The sequence below is a fragment of the Babylonia areolata genome, chromosome 13 (genome assembly GCF_041734735.1).
Source record: "Babylonia areolata isolate BAREFJ2019XMU chromosome 13, ASM4173473v1, whole genome shotgun sequence".
Classification (NCBI taxonomy): Eukaryota; Metazoa; Mollusca; class Gastropoda; order Neogastropoda; family Buccinidae; genus Babylonia; species Babylonia areolata.
The window spans coordinates 5,581,814-5,599,212 of NC_134888.1; the positions used below are offsets into that span (position 1 = coordinate 5,581,814).

The 17,399-nt window shown below is 43.7% G+C and overlaps 1 protein-coding gene across 1 annotated transcript in view; it reads right to left on the reverse strand.

Moving 5' to 3' along the window:
- Window positions 1–17,399, reverse strand: part of LOC143289001 (integrator complex subunit 4-like) — a 41,192-nt gene that overhangs the window by 1,539 nt on the left and 22,254 nt on the right. Inside the window, exons 11-18 of the mRNA XM_076597747.1 lie at window positions 16,920–17,035; window positions 15,265–15,398; window positions 13,221–13,375; window positions 12,570–12,663; window positions 10,430–10,501; window positions 8,349–8,536; window positions 7,061–7,358; window positions 4,045–4,165 (exon numbers count right to left, since the gene is read on the reverse strand). Of these exons, the coding sequence (XP_076453862.1) occupies window positions 4,045–4,165; window positions 7,061–7,358; window positions 8,349–8,536; window positions 10,430–10,501; window positions 12,570–12,663; window positions 13,221–13,375; window positions 15,265–15,398; window positions 16,920–17,035 (1,178 nt within the window). The remainder of the gene's footprint in view (window positions 1–4,044; window positions 4,166–7,060; window positions 7,359–8,348; window positions 8,537–10,429; window positions 10,502–12,569; window positions 12,664–13,220; window positions 13,376–15,264; window positions 15,399–16,919; window positions 17,036–17,399) is intronic.

Sequence of the window (17,399 nt, forward strand, 5' to 3'; positions counted from 1 at the left end):
TCGTGCTGTGCTGTATTATAATAGCATCGTGCTGTGCTGTATTATAATAGCGTCGTGATGTGCTGTATTATAATAGCATCGTGCTGTGCTGTATTATACTGCATCGTGCTGTGCTGTATTATAACAGCATCGTGCTGTGCTGTATTATAACAGCATCGTGCTGAGCTGTATTATAATAGCATCGTGCTGTGCTGTATTATAACAGCATCGTGCTGTGCTGTATTATACTGCATCGTGCTGTGCTGTATTATAATAGCATCGTGCTGTGCTGTATTATACTGCATCGTGCTGTGCTGTATTATACTGCATCGTGCTGTGCTGTATTATACTGCATCGTGCTGTGCTGTATTATAATAGCATCGTGCTGTGCTGTATTATAATAGCATCGTGCTGTGCTGTATTATAACAGCATCGTGCTGTGCTGTATTATAATAGCATCGTGCTGTGCTGTATTATACTGCATCGTGCTGTGCTGTATTATAATAACATCATGCTGCGCTGTATTATAACAGCATCGTGCTGTGCTGTATTATAATAGCATCGTGCTGTGCTGTATTATACTGCATCGTGCTGTGCTGTATTATAATAGCATCGTGCTGTGCTGTATTATAATAGCATCGTGCTGTGCTGTATTATACTGCATCGTGCTGTGCTGTGTTATACTGCATCGTGCTGCGCTGTATTATAACAGCATCGTGCTGTGCTGTATTATAATAGCATCGTGCTGTGCTGTATTATACTGCATCGTGCTGTGCTGTATTATAATAGCATTGTGCTGTGCTGTATTATAATAGCATCGTGCTGTGCTGTATTATAATAGCATCGTGCGGTGCTGTATTATAACAGCATCGTGCTGTGCTGTATTATAACAGCATCGTGCTGTGCTGTATTATAATAGCATCATGCTGTGCTGTATTATAACAGCATCATGCTGTGCTGTATTATAATAGCATCGTGCTGTGCTGTATTATACTGCATCGTGCTGTGCTGTATTATAATAGCATTGTGCTGTGCTGTATTATACTGCATCGTGCTGTGCTGTATTATAATAGCATCGTGCTGTGCTGTATTATACTGCATCGTGCTGTGCTGTATTATAATAGCATCGTGCTGTGCTGTATTATACTGCATCGTGCTGTGCTGTATTATAATAGCATCGTGCTGTGCTGTATTATACTGCATCGTGCTGTGCTGAATCATAATTGTTGTACTGTGTTGTGTTAAGCTGTGTTGTGCTGTTGTGGCAGCTGTGATACGTAGCCTAGAAATGAGTGTGTGGAGGAGGGGGGTAGAGGGGGTGCAGGGTAATGTGTGTGTGTGTGTGTGTGTGTGTGCGCGTGTGTGTGTGTGTGTTGGGGTTCATGAATGTTTATGTGTATTTGACTGTGCTTTCATATCTGTGAAACTGCATGCTTGGTGCATATCTCTTATGCATATGTGTGTGAATGTGTGTCTGCATGTTTTACGTTTATTTGCTTATTTATCATCATTGTTGTCTTTTTTTTTCTTCTTTTTTTTTTTTTGTACGCTTATAGTTGACTTCATCAAGTTTTGGCGCCTTATACATATTATTATTAGTAGTAGTAGTTCTGTATTATTTATTTACTCTTTTTTTCCCTTTTTTTTTCTTTTCTTTTTTCAAGGCCTGACTAAGCGTGTTGGGTTACGCTGCTGGTCAGGCATCTGCTTGGCAGATGTGGTGTAGCGTATATGGATTTGTCCGAACACAGTGACGCCTCCTTGAGCTACTGAAACTGAAACTGAAAAACTGTGCTGTAGTACTGTGCCATGCTGTAATGTGCTGTGTAGTATTAGATTGCACCGTGCTGTATTAGACCGTGTTGTGCTGAATCATATTGTGTTGTACTGTGCTGTGCTGTGCTGTACTGTGCTGTGCTGTGTTGTGCTGCGCTGTACTGCGCTGTGCTGTGTTGTGCTGTGCTGCGCTGTACTGTGCTGTGTTGTTCTGTGCTGTGCTGCGCTCTATTTCGCTGTGCTGCCAGGTGCTGTGTTGTGCTGTATTGTGTTGCATCGTGCTGTGCTGTGCTGTGCTGAACTGTATTAAGTTGTGCTGTGATGTATTGTACTGTGCTGTGTTGTACTATGCTGTGCTGTATACTGTATATATATGATAGTCGTGTCCGACTATGACCATCAGAACAGCAGAGGAGGCAACTGCTGTTCCGACTATCTGGGCTAGAATTCAATTATAGTGGACAGTGTCTTGCCCAAGTTGCATCCCCACTCTCTCGGCCAAGAGGGTTTTAGGACAGTCGGCGTTGGGATGGTTCCCCAAAGGCCAACTAGCCCACAAGGCTGCAGCACTAAGAGCCAGTGCAATTTTGCCTCCTAGTTTGAGAGTCATAGTCCTTCACAAAAGACTAAGCTGTAAATGATTTCCCATTGACTGGAGAAACCACTGATAATACAGTTCTCACTTTGCTGTTGGCCCAAATGTAAACTTATGTCTTCTTCTTCTTCTTCTTCTGTGTTCACTCATATGCACACGAGTGGGCTTTTACGTGTATGACCGTTTTTACCCCGCCATGTAGGCAGCCATACTCCGTTTTCGGGGGTGTGCATGCTGGGTATGTTCTTGTTTCCATAACCCACCGAACGCTGACATGGATTACAGGATCTTTAACGTGCGTATCTGATCTTCTGCTTGCATATACACACGAAGGGGGTTCAGGCACTAGCAGGTCTGCACATATGTTGACCTGGGAGATCGGAAAAATCTCCACCCTTTACCCACCAGGCGCCGTCACCGTGATTCGAACCCGGGACCCTCAGATTGACAGTCCGACGCTTTAACCACTCGGCTATTGCGCCCGTCATAAACTTATGTCAATCTGTGATATAAGCCGAGTGTTGGGCCATAGCCGATGTATTGTGCTGTGCTGTGTTGTACCGTGCTGTGCTGTACTGTACCATACTGTAATGTGCTGTGCTGTGCTGTGCTGTGTTGTACCGTGCTGTGCTGTACTGTACCATACTGTAATGTGCTGTGCTGTGCTGTGCTGTGTTGTACAGTGCTGTGCTGTACTGTACCATACTGTAATGTGCTGTGCTGTGCTGTGCTGTGTTGTACCGTGCTGTGCTGTACTGTACCATACTGTAATGTGCTGTGCTGTGCTGTGCTGTGCTGTATTAGTGCTGTACTGTACCATACTGTAATGTGCTGTGCTGTGCTGTGCTGTGCTGTGCTGTACTGCAAACTGAACAGAGTTTGTACATGCAAGGAGAAAAAAAAAAAAACCCAAAAATTCTGACGCAGATACAAATCAGCATCTACACATACAAAACTGAATACACTAAAATTCCACACACACACACACACACACACACACACACACACATACACACACACAAACATAAAAAAAAGACAAATAGGAGGAGTTTGTATTAATTATTATACTCCATGTTTGGTGGTACATATACTTACCATGTCAAACTGATGCAAACTAGGCCTATCGGTTCGCTCCGCTTGGCCAAATTTCGCACGGCTAACAGTGAAAAGACGAGCCGTCTTGCCCGGTCCGCTCTTAGCCAATCAAACGCCTCTAAAAGCTATAGGCGCTGAATCATTCCTTTGGCCAAGGCTCTCCATGCCATCTTGTCAGGGTTTACGCTCTGTCTCGTCTTACGCTTTTTTTTGGCTATTAAGCGTGTTCATTTGGCCTTACTTTGCTGCATGCGGCTTGTCTGTATTGTATTCTTACATGCTGTTTAAAAAAAAACGGAAAAGGCATTTCTGCTGGAGAAACAATTCTTTACCTTCTTTTATCGTCATCTTTCTTTGCTTTGTTCATGTTTTCGTTTTATCTTTTACCTTTTCTTTCCCGCCCTTTCTCTTTCATATGCATTCATGTCAACTGTCTATGTGTTACCAAAAATAAAACAAACAAACAAAAAAAAGTATGCCAAAAAAAAGGGCAAAATGAATAAAACAAAAAAAACAAACAAAAACCGATCCATTCAGGAACAAACAAGCACAACAGGCACGCCCACAATCACCCCCACCACCCCCACCCCCACACTCACCAGACCACAGGGCATGCGACAACATCACCGGGGTCACCAGGCGATGGGTCAAAGGTCCCAGCCGGGTCCAGGAACTGAGGGCAGGGGTTACGTACTGTGCATGCTGGTCTGGGTATCGCACCTGGGATGGAAAACAACAGATAAATAAATAAATAAATTGATGAATAAACCGATAAATATAAATAAATATATGCTATTTTTTTTCTTCTTAACAACATTTGGTGGACTATCAAGGCATAAATAAATAAACAAATAATTAAAGATAAATACAAATAAAAAGTTTCATTTCTATCAAGCACAAGTATTCACTATAAAACAAAACAAAAAAAACCTATAACACAATGCAACACGACACAGAACATCACAACACAATGCAAAACAACGCAACACAGCACAGCACAACGCAACACACGACACACACCAAACACAACACAAACAACACAACACAATTCAACACGACACAATACAAAACAATACCACATCGCACCACAACACAAGTCTCCCGACACATCTCCATCACCCTGTCACATCTCACCAACACAACACCAAAACACCCCCACACAACAACACCAATACAACACAACACACAAACACACACACACCACAACACACACACACACACACACACACCACAACACACACACACACACCACAACACACAACACCCCAACACAACCATTCTACACCACACCACCCCAACATACCACCACACAACACCCCAACACAACCATTCTACACCACACCACCCCAACATACCATCATACCACCACACAACACCCCAACACAACCATTCTACACCACACCACCCCAACATACCATCATACCACCACACAACACCCCCAACACAACCATTCTACACCACACCACCCCAACATACCATCATACCACCACACAACACCCCAACACAACCATTCTACACCACACAACCCCAACATACCATCATACCACCACACAACACCCCAACACAACCATTCTACACCACACCACCCCAACATACCATCATACCACCACACAACACCCCAACACAACCATTCTACACCACACCACCCCAACATACCATCATACCACCACACAACACCCCAACACAACCATTCTACACCACACCACCCCAACATACCACCACACCACCACACAACACCCCAACACAACCATTCTGCACCACACCACCCAAACATACCATCATACCACCACACACAACACCCCAACACAACCATTCTACACCACACCACCCAAACATACCACCACACCACCACACAACACCCCAACACAACCATTCTACACCACACCACCCCAACATACCATCATACCACAACACACAACACCCCAATACAACCATTCTACACCACACCACCCCAACATACCATCATACCACCACACAACACCCCAACACAACCATTCTACACCACACCACCCCAACATACCACCACACCACCACACAACACCCCAACACAACCATTCTACACCACACCACCCCAACATACCACCACACCACCACACAACACCCCAACACAACCATTCTACACCACACCACCCCAACATACCATCATGCCACCACACAACACCCCAACACAACCATTCTACACCACACCACCCCAACATACCATCATACCACCACACAACACTCCCAACACAACCATTCTACACCACACCACCCCAACATACCATCATACCACCACACAACACTCCCAACACAACCATTCTACACCACACCACCCCAACATACCATCATACCACCACACAACACCCCAACACAACCATTCTACACCACACCACCCCAACATACCATCATACCACCACACAACACCCCCAACACAACCATTCTACACCACACCACCCCAACATACCATCATACCACCACACAACACCCCAACACAACCATTCTACACCACACCACCCCAACATACCACCACACCACCACACAACACCCCCAACACAACCATTCTACACCACACCACCCCAACATACCATCATACCACCACACAACACCCCAACACAACCATTCTACACCACACCACCCCAACATACCATCATACCACCACACAACACCCCCAACACAACCATTCTACACCACACCACCCCAACATACCATCATACCACCACACAACACCCCAACACAACCATTCTACACCACACCACCCCAACATACCATCATACCACCACACAACACCCCCAACACAACCATTCTACACCACACCACCCCAACATACCATCATACCACCACACAACACCCCAACACAACCATTCTACACCACACCACCCCAACATACCATCATACCACCACACAACACCCCAACACAACCATTCTACACCACACCACCCCAACATACCATCATACCACCACACAACACCCCAACACAACCATTCTACACCACACCACCCCAACATACCACCACACCACCACACACCACCCCAAACCAACAAACAGTGTTCCCAATGGGCCTGATTTTTTGAGGGTCACTGTGACCCTTTGACTGGAATTTTTGAGGGTCATTGTCACATTTCTGAGGGTCAACAGGAAAACATACAAAAAAATCAATGAAGACAATTGTACAATGAAAATGAAAAGAAACCCACACCTTCTCCAAACAAGGACATTCGAAAGGCTTGAATACAATGAAAACACAGTCAACTACTTGTTCGGTGAAGTAGACCTAGGCTGCTGGCGAAGCGTTTGCCTGCATCGGCAAGGGAAGTTACTCTAACACGTTTTTGGCCAGCTCAGTTTCGTCTGCTATGCACTAGCCTAAGCTTAGGCCCACGATGCGTGCTTCGCGGTTTTCCTGGAAGCCGTAAGATGCTTGTTAGTTTCAGGAAAAAGTGTGCGTCACATTGACGCACAGGGTAAAAATTTTGTGCGTCAAAGTTGTAAATCTGTGCGTCATTTACGCACATATGTACGTTTTTGGGAACACTGACAAAACACACCAAACCTCGCAATACACAGCTCCCAACAACCCCCCCCCCCACCCCTTCCAACACCACCCCCCAGCCCCCACACACCTCCACACAAACTCACCAGCACAGACACCCTGTTGGTATCCTCCATGTTGTGCAGCGTGGCCACCATGGTCACCGTCGTGGCCAGCCCCGCCGGGAACTTGATGGCGCAGTCCGAGGACGGCGGAGGCTCCTCGATCACCGCCCGCGTCCGCCTCACGTCCGAGGGCATGGAGAGCACCGTGGGCCGCAGCAGTCGGCTCAGGTTCCGGAAAACGCCAGGCAGCACCTGCAGCTGCGACCAGTCGAGCGTGTCGCCGAGGGAGACCACCTGCCGCGTGAAGCTGTCGTAGGTGGCCGGGTCGCTCTCCACGGAGCTGTTGGAGGGGAGGGGGGCGGGGACGGGGGAGGGGATTTTGTTCAACGTTAATTCATTCCACCTGGTCTGGCTGTAGAACTCTGATTCCAACCTTACTGCAGTGTTAACCAATCCCACCCAGCTTGTCAGGTATGACAAAATTCAAAGTTATTTGATTTAAACAAAATTTTATTCAGTAAATATGTCACACATGTACAGATAGACAGCGGAGCAACAACAAGCTTAATAGCTTATATCGTGCTCAGGAATGTGATTAAATACATTTGTTTCGTTTGACGGCTGGTGGACGCTACACAATTGCAATTATGTTGAAATACACACTTTCTAACTGCATATAAACGACAGTCATTGCAGACATACATTGTTCCCCCCCCCCCCCCCCCCCCCCTTTTTTTTTTTTTTTTTTTTTTGAGCCGCCGTGGAGATTTTACAATGAATATAAACATCATTCAAAGTTATTTCCCACCTGGCTCTGTCAGGTGAGAGGACCGTGAAGTATGATTTAAAGTTTAATTCCCACCTGGCTAACTGCAAAAAAAAGAAAAGAAAAAAAAACCAGTATCACCTTGCTTGCTTCAAACTTTTATTCTGCCTAGCTTGCTGTGTAAACCTAACAATGAGTCAGTCCCACTCGAATGTCAGAGAAGACAATTTAGACAGTTAAACTGCAAAGCTAACTCCACCTAGCTGCAATTAACTCCACATAACAGCAAAGTTAACTTCACTTAGCTAGCTGCACATATGCATACGTTTTTATTCAAACATGGACACATAAATACTTTCTTATCACACACACACACACACACACACACACACACAGAGTCACAAACACAGACACTCACACGCCCCCTCCCACACACACACACACACACCCCACCACACACACACAAACATACCCACACCTACACACCCTTCCCCCACACCCAAACACACAAACACACAGTGACACACACACACACACCCCTCCCCCTCCCCCCGACGCACACACCTTTTGATGAGGGTCAGGTACTGGCGGAAGGTGTTGGAGGCTCGAACCTTCTCCCCAAGAGAGGACCGTTCCAGCCGGCACAGTAGTTGCACGGCCAGCGTCTTCACCTCGGTCTGACGAACCAGGGCCGCCAGCTCCCCGCCCAGACCCAGAAACAGCGTATGAAGCTGGGTCGTCAGCTGTAGAATCTGGAACGCAAAGGAGAACGCTTCCAGCCTTCATTCCCGAAGAGATGCCAACCCCCTGTCCCCCAGTTGCTCATTTGGTGGGATTTTTTTCGGTTTTATCTGTTGATGAGCATTTGTCTTTTTAAATGTTATTATTATCTTACTGAATATTCTTCTTTTTATAATGACTGAAACGTACACATGTGCGCGCACACAAAACGATGCATGCGCGCGTGCGGGCACACACGCAACACACACAGTTGTTGCACTCTGAATGTAATAGTATCTTACCCACATGTTTTTCTTTTTACATAATAATTGATGTGTACATGGTGATAAGTGAAGGGTGTGTCAGTTTTGTTTTTTGTTGTTGTTTTTTTTTTTTTTTTTTGCTGACGGGCATTTTATTTTAAGTGAGCCTAAAGAAAATTTTCTGTTTTTGGTTGAAGCAGATAATAAAGTATTTTGAATTGAATTGAACTGAAACAATCAGGAAATTTGGTAGGAACATTCTGAATCTCGTAGAACCACTCAAGACGCCGAACCACAACGGCAAATATAAATCTTGTCTACAAGGCACACAAAAACCTGGGCCTACCAGCAACATGGTGTAACTGCTACGATTCAGCTGACTGGTCCACTCAATGCCGTTTCGATTAGCTAGCATCATCGAAAGAGACCAAGGTTAGTAGCAGTGACTGCCCGGGCCCTGTGATCGATAGATCGAGAGCGTCTGGGTAACGTTACGTCAGGAAAGCAGGTGACAATGCTATGTAGTCCAAAAATGAACTCAATCGGAACAATTCTGACATTGGCCTAACGGCAGAACAAACTGTGATCGAGCGTAACAAAAATACGGCGAAATCATAACAGCTGGCATCTCTTGGTTTAAATAATCTTTAATTATTCAACAATACACGTGATTACAATGCAATGAATGACAAAAGAGCATCAACAAGCTTAAAGCTTATACTGTGCTCACAACGTTGCACTTCAATTTTATCATGACGGCTGATGAACCTGATTATGACTTGTATCAAATAACATTCATAAACAGTAAGTAATGAAATAATGAAATAAAACAAATAAACAAACAGTACATAATATAGTAAAATAATGCTAATATCAATATTAACATGAGATTAAATTTATTATCACCAGAGTAATTGGCCTAATAGAAGAAAAACATGAAAAAGAAGAAGAAAATTCAGAAGAATGGTGGGTAAGGTGGTGGGGGGAGGGGGAACAGACGGGAGAGGAGAAATTCTAACATATTTCATGCATGCAATGGGGGAAATTCTAACAGATCATTGGCCAATCCATTCAACTTTGAATATTTGGTCAGTCAAATAAATCCAACATATATTTTACGAATAGAATCATGTTGTACCCTTTCTTCACAATACGGCGAAATCGTAACAGCTGGCATCTCTGTTCCCGTTACCATGACGGGGGGCAACAGCCCAGTTGTTAAAAGCACTGGGCTTTTCAATCTGAGCGTACCCGGGTTCGTACCCCAATCACGGCACCTGGTGGGTAAAAGGGTGGAGATTTTTTTCTGATCTCCCCAAGTCAACAGACGCACTAGTGCCTGAATACCCTTCGTGTGTAAAAGGCATGCAGATCTAACGGGCATGTTAGAGATCCCGTAATCCATGTGAGTCTTCGCTGGGCTATGGAAACAAGAACTTAACCAGCATGCACCCCTCCTCAAAAATGAAGTCTGTATATACAAATGAACATGGAAGTTGAAGCCCTCAAACGACAAAGAAGGAGATTCCTTTCATGATGTGCTTCCTTAGTTCCTCTGCATGTATCTGTCTCTGTCTGTCACACACACACACACTCCCTCCTCCCCCTCCATTCCTCTCACCCACATCATCCCCACCCACCCATATCCAGCTACACACAAACCTTTTCAGCAGATGCCGTCACGTTTTCCTGGTACACCGTGTCAGTGTCAGACTTCATAGTTCCTTTAATGAGCTGCACACACACACACACACACACACACACACACAACACAACACAACACAACACAATCACACACACACACACACACACACAACACAATCACACACACATACATACACACAACACAATCATACACACACAAAACCAAAATATACCAGCGGTCCTTGGCACAAAAAAGAAGGGTACAAAAAAGTAAGGAAGTCCATTCACCAAGTCCAGAAGAAAAAAAAAAGAAATCAAGGCTTTCTTGTTGGAACAAGAGAAAAAAAAACTGTGACAACAGGAAAAGAAAAAAAGAAAAGATTTTCTGTCGGTACCAACCTTTTTCAAGGATGAATGATGTAATGTGAAAAATTAAGTATAAGTATAATGAATTTTTTTTTTTTTTTAAATTAAGAAAAAAAAAGGGGGGGCTGGGGGGAGGTGGGGGGGTGGGGGGGGGATGATGCTGGAAAGCAGAAAAGACAGGAAGAGACAAACAGAAAAGGACACTGGTTGGAAACAAAGACAGCAACAGAAAGAGGAAGTTAACAGAAAGAGGAAGATTCCAGCACAGAATTTCCAAAAAGGCCGGGGGGAGAGCGCTACAAAGGAAGAGAGATAACTCTATCCACTTACAAGGTACACAACTTCCAAGTCAATGCTGCTCGTGCTACCGACTCAGCTAGCACACAGGTATCAAAATCAAATCAAATTATGGCGCTCAGAGCCTCGCCGACCACTAAGGTCATCCCCATGTTAACGTCTACTTCATGTCAAGGGAGAAATAAAATAAAATAAAATAAAACCCCAACTTACCACCGCTTTAATCTTTTCACACAAATTTTTTTTTAAATCTTCCAGGGTCTAAACCATTCAAATCTGATTAAAAACATTCACTTCCTTTAAGAAATCCATTTGCACCTACGGAGGGACATCATGAAACAAAGTCTTCTGAAAATCTCGTATTGCGTCTCTTCACTGAGAACGCCACCCGTTTAAAAAAAACAACAACAGTTTTTCCTGCCTGCAGGGTTTTTTTTATTTGTTTTTCCTATCGAAGTGGGTTTTCTACAGAATTTTGCCAGGGACAACCTGCCTTGTAAATGGAGAAATTAACCACATTTTATTGCTATTTCATCCTTCCCTCTCCCAGACCCGTTGCTCTTACATTCCAGGTGGGGATACCATTTCAATCAATCAATCAATCAAATCAGTTTAACGTCCTCATTAAAAAATAAAAATTAAAAAAATACAAGGAAAACTGGCTTGTGGGCGACAGGGATAATGTAAGACAGTACATCATTAAAAAAAAAAAAAAAAAAAAAAAAAAAAAAAGAAAGAAAAGACAACAGAAAGGAGAAAAATTATGATGGAAGGAACAAAAAAATAAATAAATAAATAAGATAAAAAAGACAACAACATCAAAAAAAAGAAGAAAGAACCTTCCAGGGATGCTGAAACTATCCTGCTCATTTGCAGAACTTTTAGGCATCCACTGGTTTCTCCCCCGCCCCCAACCCCCCCCCCCCCCCCAAAAAAAGACAGTACATCATTAAAATAATGTTTTACATTCATAAAACCGTAAAAGTTACAGCACACTCAAAACAAAAGAAATATAACAGTAAATACTAAAAACTTAACATTAGTTCTTTCTCTCTCTCTCTCTCTCTCACACAAACTCTCTAATTCCTCCTCCTTCACCCCCGATCGCTGACTTCCCTCCCCCACCCCCTCCACTTTTAAGCTACAAGCGCTGAATCATTCCTTTGGCCAAGGCTCTCCACGCCATCTTGTCAGGTTTACGCTCTGTCTCGTCTTACGCTTTTTTTTTTTGGTTATTAAGCGTGTTCATTTGGCCTTACTTTGCTGCATGCGGCTTGATTTTATTGTATTCTTACCTTTTGTGTACTCGATTCAACTCTTGTTTCACCCCCAAAAAAAGAAATTTGATCAAAATGATCGAAACCAGTTAACAGACTTCGATACCGAAAGAGCCCCTGGCATCTCACCTCACCTCACCCCCCCAAAAAAGAAAGAAATTTCATCAAAATAAGCGAAACCAGTTAACAGACTTAAGATACTGAAGGAGGCGCCTCACCTCTGTCAGAATGAGCTGCGAAGACAGGTACAGGCTGAGGCACTCTGCTGGAGCCGACGTCTGGCTGTCCAGCGCTTCCACACGTTCCAGATCCCTTGGACACACAAGAACAGGTTTACTTCTTCTGCACATGTTCAAGATCTCTGAACACACAGACCTTCAAGATCTCTGGACACACCAGAAAATGCTCACTTCTGAAATGTTCACTTGTATGTGTGAAAGGAATTTTTTTTTTTTCCTAAAATTACATTTATCTAACATAATTACTGTGACCCACTAGTGCAGACTTCGGAAGGGGTCTGATTCCTGTCCTGTGTACTACCACTACCCGCCAATGCGGAGAAGACGAAAGTAGCTACGGCCGATAACCTCCCGGACGTAGGTTACCTCCCCTCTGTATCCCTGACTATGTGTGAATGGGCTTTTACGTGTACGACCATTCGGTAGTAGTTTGCAAAAGACAGAAATCAGACCCCTGCCGGAGTCTGCACTAGTGGGTCATGGTTAAGTATGTGTAGTTAAAAATACCTTTCTTACCTAAATGTTTTTTTCGATTCAGCGACTGGTGTGTGTGTGTGTGTGGTGATCAGAGAAAGGCATACACTTTATTCCTTCGCTTCTACATCACTCAAAGTGAAACAGTGCACTCACCGGACGCAGATCCTCAACAGCTGCTCGGCAGAGTCCAGATCCAGGGAGGACAACCCCGCCAGCTTGGCCAACAGCTGCTGGAAAAAGTCCCCCGTGCTCGTGGCTGCCATGGCAACCACCTTCTCCCCCACCTGACTCTCGGCGTCCTCCAGAGCCTGTGGGAATGTCACAAACTGTTCTGACACTGTTGCTGGTGATGTGTGTCATGGGTTTGAGTCCGTGTGTATATCAGTCACATTAACCCTTTGAGCCCTGAGTTCCTGAGCAATTTTAACCCTTCTGCCTGAGCTCCTGAGCCAAAATTTGCAAATAATTGGTATTTAATGTGTCACGGCAGATATAAAAAGAGTGCCCTGACCACCGCTTTACCGGTGGTAGAGAAAAATGACATAATGCCTAGCCACCAGTTGAGCGGTGCGTAAACACTTGTGTCGTGTTTTGCTATTGGTTGACTTATATTGAAATCAATCTTTTTTTTATCCAAAGCACATGCACAAAACACAGTGAAAAGGGCACGGCCATGTTGGTACTACGTTCGCTGACGTCAGAATATTACGGTTTTTCTGATTGGCTCTTCACTATAAGTCAACCAATAGCAAAACACAACACAAGTGTTTACACACCGCTCAACCGGTGGCTAGGCATTGTCATTTTTCTCTACCACCGGTAAAGCGGTGGTCAGGGCTCAAAGGGTTAATGACTGTGATGGCGGTAATAATAATAATAATAATAATGATGATGATAATAATAATAATAATAGAAAGCAGGAGAAGGAGAAGAAGAAGAAGAAGAAAACAACAACAACAGCAAGAATAATAGTAAAATAATAATTATAATAAATAACAAGAAAAAGAATAACAATATTACCACTAGTACTACTACTACAAATGATAATGAAATTATAATCATCACCATCATCATCATCATAAACTAAAAATCATACTAATCATTCATAAACTGCTGAATCTTGTACAGAGACAAACCAAAACGCTGTGATTTTCACACCAGTCATTCACAGGCATGCATAGCTCCGTTTCAGAGGAACAAAAGACAACACTTATAAATACACGTCTCTACCGAAGAAAAAAAAAAACAAAATTAAAAAGAAAAGGAGGGAAAATTCCTGATCAAACCGTAGGTCAGGCTTTCAGCATTTAGCAAATGCTACAGAAATATATTTCTCTAAAAAAAAATCACCACACATACTATTTTTCCCTATGAAATATTAATCACTGTTTAGAAAAAAAAAAGAATTTTTAAAAAAAATCAAACCATGGTGTCAGAGCCTTTCTTTACACAGCAGAGGGGCTTTATTTTTCAAGTTATATTTCAAAAGATTTCAATTGTAATTCCTTACCAGTATTCAACCTGAAAATCAAACCTTGTTCAACCATTTTTTTTCTAATCACAATAAAACACAGGAATGATAAGTCCTTATCATTATTCAACTTGAAAAAAAATTGTTTAATCAATAATTGTTTTTTTCTAATCACAATTAAACACAGGAATAAGAATTCCTTATCATAATTCAACTTGAAAATTAATATCTATTGTTTAACAATTTTTTTTTTTTAATAAAAACAAACAAAACAGGAATAAGAATTCGTTATTATTCAATTTGAATATTGAGTATTGTTCAACCTGTAAAAAGATTTTCTTTTAAATCACAACAAAACACAGGAAGAGATAATTCGTCATCATCATTTAACATTGTTTAACCATTAAAAGGAGGAGCTTGTATTATACTCCATGTTTGGTGACACATATACTTACAATGTCAAACTGATGCAAACTAAGCCTATCGGCTTGGCCAAATTTCGCGCAGCTAACAGTGAAAAGGCGACCCATCTTGCCCGGTCTGCTCTTAGCCAATCAAACACCTCTAAAAATCTACAAGCGCTGAATCATTCCATTGGCAATTTTTTTTTTTTTTTTTTTTTTAATAATCACATTACAACACAGGACACGATGACAATGACACCCGCGTCCCCTCCCCCACCCTCTCACCCCCCCAGCACCCTCTCACCCCCCCAGACCCCCTCACCTGTATAGGAGGCAGCAGGTGGGGCAGGCTGCAGCGAAGGTAGGTGTAGTGGCGCCGCGTGTGTTCGGGGAACAGCGCCACCATGGTGGGGCACAGGGAGGCCGCATTAAACACCGCCAGCAGCACCGTGATGTCTGATCGCCTCCCGTCAAGGAACGAGATGATGACGATAATGATGCGCACTAATTATGTGGCGCTTACCCCCAGTTTCGATCTCAGTCACAAGGCAGACAACAGAAATAGACGAAGGGGCCCTATCGTGGCTATATAACATTCTGAATTTGATCTGTTTCAAAACTCTTTGTGCTTTCCTGGATTCGTTTTTACAAGTCATGAGTGTGTGCAAATTCTGAACAAAAAATATAGATACTTTCATCATCTCACAGTTTGACTGCATAAGAAGGAAGTTTTATATTTTGTCTAAAGCAAATTTTCTACCTAAAATTACGTTTAAGTAACATACTTAACCGTGACCCACTAGTGCAGACTCCGGCAGGGGTCTGACATTCCTGTCCTGTGCAAACTACTATCCGCCTATGCAGAGAAAAACGAAACTAACATTTGTTTTATGGCGATTTTATTTCTTACCCATACAAATGGGTCGTCTGTGGGGAAAGTTTAGGGGAGCTAACTGGCAGTACTGAGTGAGTTAAAACTGAAGTGAACATGTGAGCACAGTATAAACTTTCAAGCTTGCTGATGCTCTGTCTTTGCTTGTAATCATGTGTACCGCTGAACAAAGAGGATACACCTTCAGTGCCACTGGAAAAAAACAGTAGAAAAAGGAAATTTTCTTCCTAAAATTACGTTTATCTAACATACTTCCCGTGACCCAGTAGTGCAGACTCTGGCAGGGGTCTGACATTCCTGTCCTGTGCAAACTAATACCCACCTATGCGGGAGGAAAATGAAAGTAGCTACGGCCGATAACCTCCCGGAAGTAGGTAACCTCTCCTTCCTAACACCCACCTATGTGGGGGAAAACGAAAGTAGCTACGGCCGATAACCTCCCGGAAGTAGGTAACCTCCCCTTCCTAATACTCGCCTATGTGGGGGGAAAACGAAAGTAGCTACAGCCGATAACCTCCCAGAAGTAGGTAACCTCCCCCTTCCTAATACCCGCCTATGTGGGGGGAAAACGAAAGTAGCTACAGCTGATAACCTCCCAGAAGTAGGTAACCTCCCCCTTCCTAATACCTGCCTATGTGGGGGAAAACGAAAGTAGCTACGGCCAATAACCTCCCGAAAGTAGGTAACCTCCCCTTCCTAATACCTGCCTATGTGGGGGGAAAACGAAAGTAGCTACGGCCGATAACCTCCCGGAAGTAGGTAACCTCCCCTTCCTAATACCTGCCTATGTGGGGGAAAACGAAAGTAGCTACGGCCGATAACCTCCCGGAAGTAGGTAACCTCCCCTTCCTAATACCTGGCTATGTGGGGGAAAACGAAAGTAGCTACGGCCGATAACCTCCCGGAAGTAGGTAACCTCCCCTTCCTAATACCCACCTATGTGGGGGAAAACAAAAGTAGCTACGGCCGATGACCTCCAGGAAGTAGGTAACCTCCCCTTCCTAATACCCGCCTATATGGGGGAAAACGAAAGTAGCTACGGCCGATGACCTCCAGGAAGTAGGTAACCTCCCCAGCAAGGATACAGCAAGGGTCCTCTGTGTTGGGCTCCGGGGAGTCAAAGTAGGGGTGGAGGCACAGCAGCTCCTCAGCCAGCATCATGGTCAGCTGGGAGTGGTGCTGCCCGATCTGGCGACTGCAGCTGCACACACACCCCCAACTTTCACTTTCACTTTCTCTTTCTGCGTTTGGACAAACCCATTACACGCTACTACACCACAGGCGAATCTGTCTTGTCTATCTGTCTGTCTATTTATCTATCTATCTGTCTGTCTGTCTGTCTATCGATCTATATATCTATTTTTCTGTCTGTCTGTCTGTCTGTCTATCTATCTATCTATCGATCGATCTATCTATCTATATCTGTACTTCTCTATGGACTGGGTGTCTTCTTGATAAATGATAGAGCTTCTGTACTGAAGAACGATATATTCATGCTGGAATGATTTATTTGATGAAAATATATCTCTGGTTTCGATGCTGTGCAGTGGCTGTGACTGTGTGCG